This window comes from Sander lucioperca, chromosome 16 (assembly GCF_008315115.2).
Source record: "Sander lucioperca isolate FBNREF2018 chromosome 16, SLUC_FBN_1.2, whole genome shotgun sequence".
Taxonomy (NCBI): domain Eukaryota; kingdom Metazoa; phylum Chordata; class Actinopteri; order Perciformes; family Percidae; genus Sander; species Sander lucioperca.
The window spans coordinates 27,422,865-27,431,348 of NC_050188.1; the positions used below are offsets into that span (position 1 = coordinate 27,422,865).

Sequence of the window (8,484 nt, forward strand, 5' to 3'; positions counted from 1 at the left end):
TATTCAAATCAATGTTCAATGTGTTCAATAAGAGAATTTGTAAATGATTAGCTTTCATTTGTTTTAAATTCAACAAGCAATTTGTTGTATCTTAGCAGAAGACTCAAAGTAGCAGAAATGCAGAACTGAGGACATTTTAATATCTGTTTATTTATCACAAGTAATACCGTTACCGTGATATTCAACGTTATCGCATATCTTCCTCGTATCGTGCAGCCCTAATTTTGACCGTCAGTTAAAAACACTATTATTTAAGTTATTTAAAACCTGTTTTGCATAATAAAAGAAAAAATAGGCTATACTATCTATTTCTTAACTGCTAGTCGACTTGCTAGGCGAGGTGTGAGGTCTCGACCCACGAGATTAAAACGTGACGAGATTTCTTGTTGAGGTAAAAAGTGTCTCGCGATATCAGTACACAAGTGCAGAGCAGCAGCGAGCATAACGGATGAGTCTGACTTTGACCTTGAAATTAGCAGGGAAGATTCCATTCTCCAAAGGGGACTTTTGCAGAGCGGTAGCGGAAGAAAAAAGCTGCCTGTAAAACCCAGCGTTAGAAAATGAGTCGGGAAGCGGACAGCAAAAGCTAACTTTACTTTTAATGATATTAAACAAAGAGAAATGTTCTCTGTTCGTCCTATAATGGTCATAAATGGATACTATGAGTAGCCTACTTGTTTACTGCTGCAATGAATAAAATGCAGAGGAGGAGAAAAGAGCATCTGTCTTCACAAAACTCATCTGCTGAGTGTTTCTAGTGTTTGATGGTCATTTATTTGTGCTTTAGAACAAAATCAATGTGAAACAATACTGAAATAAGCTTTACTTATCTTTGTCTACTGTATAATGACACATTCAAGTACAAAACATTTGGTCTCAACTACTGCCAGAAAACGCTTGGTTACGTTGTAACCTTGGTTCTCTGAATGAAGAGACTATCTCTCCACCGTACATATGGAATAAGTAACAGTGTAACTGTTAGTTATACAGGAGAGAAGCCTGTCATTTGCCAGTTTGTTGCAAAACCTTTCAGTGCTCGTTTCTAATTTTGTGACTTTCGATTGAATAAAGGACTATTTTTCCAGTCAAATGCCTTCATTGAAGTTTTCTTTAAAATACTGTTAAAATCTCGTCTTGTCTTTATCTCATGAACCCAATCTCGTGTCTCGTCTCGTGGGCTGGGTGTCTCGTCACACCCCTACTTGCTGGTGCTAACTTTGAATTAGCAAGTTGCATTCCAAGATGCTCTTTTTTCTGCTCGTGGCTCTCATCTGGCAATGCCAATAGTGCGTTCCATTTGTACTCGGAAGTTAGATTTTCCGAGGTCAAAGTCGGAAACATGCCCCCTGACCTCGGATTTCTGAACTCGGAATTCGGACAACCTCGCAGTACCCCGAGTTCAAAATCTGCGATGGCTGCTCGGTGCATCAACAGTTGTGAAAGTTGTAGTAACCTACAGTTATTAGCACTTCTGTCTTATTTGTGTCTCATTAAATCAGTCGTACACACAGTGCTGCTCATCTTCTGTCTGTGGACAATGTTGCTGTGCTGTTTGTATGCACAAAAAACAGCGTAATGTGTTGTTATAAACTGGCATTGCTAACAATGGCTAACCTGGCTAGAGCTAATGAAAATACTGAAAATCAGACTTGTAAATGGAACGCATTCATCTCGGGTGTGACGTTATTCTCAGCTTTGGCTTCCAAGTTCCGAGGTAAATGGAACGCACTATTACAACACAGAGCTACGTGACACACGCCACTATATTGATGAGGACTGGCGGGTTAAATCGGCCATCCTAAATACAAAGTACACCAGACAGACACACAGCTGACAGCCTCGCAGGTGGATGCGTGGAGGCTCAGATGCTGCGGACTTGTGTCGGTCACGCAAACGGTTCCAGGAAAGTGGCTGCATATGTCTATGACCATGCACGGGACATTGTGGCTGCATGACCGGAACACGTCCGCGCAACACGTGTGTCCATTGTCAACGTCAGTTCCACGCTTCCCATTCATTTCTATTAAAGTAGCCGTGCAATGCATTCTGGTAGCGCTGCGTGGACTTTTAGTACATGTCCATATACGCGTTGTTTTAATGGAAGGGATCGTCCCGACTACCAGCACTGTACGCTAGTGGGCTTGCCACCAGTTTCTTTTCAATGACCACTGACAAGCAAAGAAAACAGTCTACACCATCCTACAACCGCGATGGCTGCTCACGGATTTCAAAACCGACCATAATGGTGGCTCGTTTGGAGCCGAGCCGGCCGCTCCTCATCTGCATAAAGTTGGCTGGATTCAACTTTATGCAAATGAGGAGCAGGAGACTCAACGCCCCGCTTCTGAAAAGTCCCCACGACGCTCTCAGAATGCACTGTACGGCTGCTCCCATAGAAATGAATGGGAAGCGTGGAAATGACGCTGACAATGGACACACACCATTTAAAGCCTCTGTTGTTGAGCCTACGTCTAAAACTTTCAACCATTTCGACCAGCTTACCGTTTATAATAGAAATAAAATGGATTATGGATAATTTTATTTACATAGTTAGTAACCGACTTGACCAGCAGACTTCTCTATTGGCTGTTGAAACAGGTGACGCCCCTTACGTTCTAAAACCAGCCTCTGGAGACTCGACCAGCTGAGTCGCAGCGATCAGCTGGCTTGAGTCGAGCTGAGATGGGCCGGTTCAGACCGATACAAGTTTTCTCTGCGACGTTCTAAAACGGTTTTGTCTCGTCAAGAATCTTTGGTCTGAACTGGGAGTGATGTCCGTGCGTGTAACATAATATAAATCTCTATCTATCTTATATGTCAGACAGTGATGGCACTAGCAGCCCTTCATAAGCTATCTCTGTGTGTTTATTGGTTGTTGGCATGTGTCCAGAACACCATGCTCAGTGCCGCCGTGGCTTGATTCATGCCCCACCTTGGAAACCCCGAACAAATTGCCCTGGACACGCCACTGCTACCAGCAATTATATCTAAGAGTGGAAAAATACAAAGTCAAGTGCATATCATAGTCTGCAAAATGTTAATCCAAAACAGATCTAAACCATTAGAGCTAACAGGTCTTCACAAGAAAATGTAGTAAGATGTAGTAGCCATGACACATAGCTACTGTATATGTTGGCTGGATTGCAAAAACACTATAAATACATAGCAAAAAGAAAAATGTATTCCTCTTTGTAAATTAGATAGATTAAATGCTCGTTTATTCATGTTTGACAAATAGTATTTCTTATATGTGTGTATGCATATTGCAGAGGCTGGCCTGCCTACCCAGAGGGCTCTGTTTATGTCTCACTCACTGCTAGGCCCCAATGTTGCCATAGAGCTATCAGCTGACGACATTTTTTTTTTTCCACTTCAATGATGGTAAACAACCTACACGTAACGAATTGATACTAAGCTTTCAGTGTTCATAGCAGATTCTGAAAATATGGCTAATCATCGTATAATGTAGATCAGTGAGCCCTGTTTATCTACGACAGAGGCGCTGCATCATCACCACACAGGCATCCATATCCTGACATATTTACCTCATCGTATCGTAGCAGGGATAATGCCAATGTAATGTAATAGCAACTGCATTAACTTATTCCGTTTAAATTGCAATTGTAACACACTGGAATACTACACCAAACCAGCTTAAACTGTGGTGTGCTAAAAATATTACTGATACTATAACGTTAATACAAATTGGAACATGGTTGCGGGAGCCACTGTGGAAATATAGATTATATTGCGTATGTATTATGTACGTTCTCGATGTTTATAGTCAATTATCAGATCCCTAATGTATTACGACCCAATTAGAAAGCTAGCCAATTAGCCTAGCATATGGCTCCGAAATGGATAGTTAAATCGTAGCAACAGAGAGAACGGCTCGTATATTGAATCTTGCTACGGAAAGAATGACATTTTGAGATGGTCTGGCTATTGGGAAAGTAATACAAGCTTTAAAAAAATCCCACAGCCTTTGTCTGACTAATGACAGTCCACTTTAAAATTCGGTACACATTAAATTAACAAAACTACGCTAATTTGAAGTAAAATGTAATATTTCGAGCTGCTTCGCCTTCTATTTCCACTGGCATCTCTTACCAAAACACAACGTGGCGTCCGATGGCGAATGTTGGGGAAAACTGTTAAAGTTGAGGTTTTATATAAATGTAATGTTGGATGGTGAATTATAAATACGCCGAACTTTAGAATACCATGCATCTTTTCGGAAACAGTCTAGTCTCTCATTTGAAAGTGCACGTATCGTGTTCATTAATCGCCGAAACCATCCAATTGTCAGATTTTTAAAGCTAGTTTGGCGTGACGTTCGCTACATACGAGACAAAACGACACCTAGCACAAGTTAGCACCAAGCTATCTGAACGATAATGGGTGCGTTGAAGCTACATTTAATTTACTTTAAAGTACAACATTACCTGTGGAAACAGGCGAGTAGGGAGAGCGTTCTGGTGAGCTCCTGCTGTCCGAAGGTGAAAGTCTCTGCCTGGGGACCAGCCTGCTGTCAGAGCCGCTTCCACCCGGGTTGGGGGGACTGTAGCAACGGGACGTCGTCGGTCCTGCGTTGCTCCCGGCTACTGAGAAGCAGCAGGAAGCAGAGCGGGTTGGGCTGTGCTGATTTCCACGCAAAAGGTACGGCACCGTGGCGCGGATAGGCTGCAACCGGACCGCGGTGGTGTTGCTGCTACAGGAAGAGGAGGCTGTGGGGGAGCCACTGTGTTTAACCCGCTGCTGGGATGAGCTGGCTGGTGATGCTGACATGATATCAGCCACGTTCAGTTGATAAAGTTGTTTATGTAACAGTATGAGTGGTACAAGTACATAGTCCTGTCATTTATACAGCTCACAACCTAACTTTATGTGTTTTTTTTTTGGCACACAACCTAACGTTAAACTTTGCCAGCTACCGAAGTTTCTGGAGTTATACACAGGCTTCACTTTCACACTTGTTTTTCCGTGTCTGAGTACACAAATAGCCCGCCTGTACTGTTAAGCGGCCTTCTGCATAAAAATGTTATGTAGGCCTACGCGTTACTTCAAATTGGTCATGTTGTCGAACTCGCAACTCCTGACTCACCAAACACAATTTCCAAGACCGCAGATGTCAGACTCAGTTGACACAACAACTGACAGAAGAGGTTGGGCAATGGGTGGGACCAAATCCCTACAACTACTTTCTGATTGGTGCTGAACTACTTCCTGGATATGTCGATTGGGTGTTCATTGGATGTATGGAAACTTGGTTGGTGACCACCTGATAGAGGCAATAAGGTGCATATGTGTACCGAGGGTGCTGCATACCATAGGTGCATACCCTTAATGGGCATTTAAAAAGAATATAACATTATAACCTGTGTCAAAATTTACTCACAAGTGTATCAAGCAAGTGAACTTTCTTCTCATTTTATTGCAGAGCATAAACAAAACTTTCTACTTCTATACGACCCCTGGTCTTTTTTTACTCAAACATATTCAAGATTTATATTTCAACAGAGGTTAACTTAACATCACAGACATTACCAGAAATAATTTATGTTCTGTTCTTTCTTCATTCTAAATACAAAAGAAAAAACAATTCATCATTGCGATTTTCTTTTCCGAAGTGTACATTCCAGAGATGGGATACAGCGATTGTTTAGTAAGTCGCGAGTAAATCTCAAGGCTTAGTGAAGTCAAGAACAAGTCAAGACCAACAAGTCCCAAGTGGGGGGAGAGCGGGGTATGTTGTCACACTTGTCACACTGTCTAACATTTACTGAGCACCATACATCACAATGGTATAACTGTCATACCAAATGGAAGAAGGAAGTCTTGGAACATATGTTGTATTCATAACATTTTCATATCTCATTACGGAGTTGTATTTCTGTTAAATAGAGAATGTGCACTTGTGACAATTTACCCCATCGGCGGGTAAGTTGTCACACTAGATTATCTAAAAATAAGAACACAACTACTTATTTGTGAATATTGATTTTAATTTTTAAATTCAAACCAGAACTGGAAATATAAACAATCATGCCTAGAGAATCTGAAAAAACAATACCCATTTCAATCAAAACACATTAAGTGGCAAGACCACTTTACTTTGAACTAGGGCTGTCCAACGATAACATTTTAATCACTGAAGTTCTATAGTTAATCGCGATTAATCACATGTTATATCACATGATTAAAATTCTATTATTTTGCATTTCAGAACTGTTTTTAAGTACATATTAACAATGGAAAGCAATTGTATCACCAGTGTATCTTGATTGGGAATCAAATGAATGCAAAGAAAGTGACTTTATGAACTTGACTTTAATATATTTTGTTAAATTACATTAAAATAAATGTATTTAATGTTATATAATCAATGCTAAAACATTTCCCTTGTACACAGAGACAGTCATAAGTTAGACAATGCTCTTCACATTTATTTGTAAAGTCCATCCACAGTTACACCAATTGAATACATAGCCAGCATCAACAGATACATACTTTAACTCAGAAATAAGATGGTTTAACAGAGAAACCTTTAGTGGGAGTTAACAGGTAGCTAAGTGCTTACTTCTAAAAGACTATCTGACTGGCTACATTGACTGTTTATTAAAAGGCACAACAGGTTTGAAGAGACCACATTTGATTATGTACAAACAAAACGTACAAATACAGTATTTGGTAAATTCCTGGCTGAAATCTTGACTCTATGCAAATGTATTTCCACTTCTCAGGAAAAGTTCTCTGCTCATTTTAAAAGCTCATATTTACAAAATGACTCAAAAGAAAATTGCTCTGGTAGAGAGACGTCAGTTGACCCAACTGCATGTAATCTGTTGAGAACATAATTCAAACCAGGATGCAAACGTCAATCTAAATCAAGAACAACAGATGAATAAACGCTGAAGTGAAATCCCCTACATTTTTTACAGTGTTTACCAGCAATAAAGCACAAGAGATTGTAACTTGGTACCATACATTCAAATAAAAAACAAGGTTCCTAAAATGGCAGAGACTCCAATAATAACCAGCAAGAGCAAATGGAGGCCGTGTGCTGACAAAGTTAACCAGGACTACCGGAGTCTGAACATCAATTCAACAGACATATGAGTTTCATTTGATTATTAGAAATGGTTCTAAAACCATTCAAAAAGTAATCATACAGCTGTATATCTTAGGTATACACTCAGTACAGTACATGCTGTCATTTCGGTAGAAAGTGCAGAAAGTTATACTGAGCAAAATAACTAATTGTATGTATTTGACTGCATTCTATTGAAAAATGTGTATCATAAACACAAAAAAGCAAAAACTAATGGAACCATAATAAATACTACAATAAACTAATCCTGGTAGAAGATTATGTTTGATCAAAAAGAAGGCCACATTCAGGGAGCAAATTTCAACCATGGTGACGATTGGTAGGGAAGAACCATAGATATATAAACATATACATACTGTATGTATATATATATATATAGTAGGGGGAAATGCAACGCTACCACGGCCGAGCGACAGCCAAGTGACGTGCGTAGGGTCGGTATCTCCATGTACCTACTTTTATATATATAGTAGTATAGTATGAAAAAAACAATTGTGGTATGAAGTGCAACATATAATGTCAAACATAAATCACATCATATTTAATTATTACGCAAGAGTATTACCGGACATTTTCACTTTATCACTCAAACAATCTCCACATGTTGCAGTTTGTGCATAAATAGATGATTCAACAGACCCGCCATGATTCTAGTGCAGAACTGGGTTGAACTCTATGGGAGGTAGGCTATTTGTTGTCCTAGTGCTAAGCTTCCATACAAGTTATTGCTTCATCGTCTAGGTGCCATTTCCTCAAATTACCTGAAGCCTATGCAATAAAATACAAACCTTCACTTAAAGTATAATTTCAATTTAGTACGACCTGGGTTTTATTTTTGTAGTTTTGGCCTCCATTCATATCTGTAAGAAATGGATTGTACTCTCCAAGATAATTGCTGAGATCTGGCAAAAATGGGGGCATCACTAAAATGTCTGACGGGGGGGAAAAAAACCTGAGCAGCCAGAAGACGTAAAACTGGGATGTGAAGCTGGCTCATGCCTGGGTGTTTAAGACCCAACCCAACTAGAACTGAAGTGCAACAGCTGCATTCACTACTCCGTATGAAACACAGACCCACAAGACTGGCACAGTTAGAGAAACTCATTTCTAACAAAATACATTTAGAAACGCAACCCAAGCCTGAGGTATAAAGTCTGATTTATGCTTCTGCAGAGGCTCCACGCAGAGCTTTCTCCGTAGCCTACGTAAGTGGTCTGAAGTTTATACTTGTGCGTTGGTGTGTGTTGATCTCTTTAACAGAATAGCAGGGCCGGCGTGTGTGCGTGTGTGTGTGTGTGTGTGTGTGTGTGTGTGTGCGTGCGTGCGTGCGTGTGTGTGTGTGTGTGTGGTAGAGTGACTGAGAGAGTGATGGT

General features: G+C 40.3%; 1 protein-coding gene across 3 annotated transcripts in view; it reads right to left on the minus strand.

Moving 5' to 3' along the window:
- Window positions 1–5,149, minus strand: part of glcci1a (glucocorticoid induced 1a) — a 37,434-nt gene extending 32,285 nt beyond the window's left edge. For 2 of the 3 annotated variants that reach the window (XM_031279314.2, XM_031279312.2), the window contains exon 1: window positions 4,446–5,149. In XM_031279314.2, the coding sequence (XP_031135174.1) occupies window positions 4,446–4,788 (343 nt within the window). In that variant the 5' untranslated portion in view covers window positions 4,789–5,149. The remainder of the gene's footprint in view (window positions 1–4,445) is intronic. The other variant, XM_031279313.2, reaches the window with a different exon arrangement.
- Between the last annotated feature and the right edge of the window lie 3,335 nt (window positions 5,150–8,484).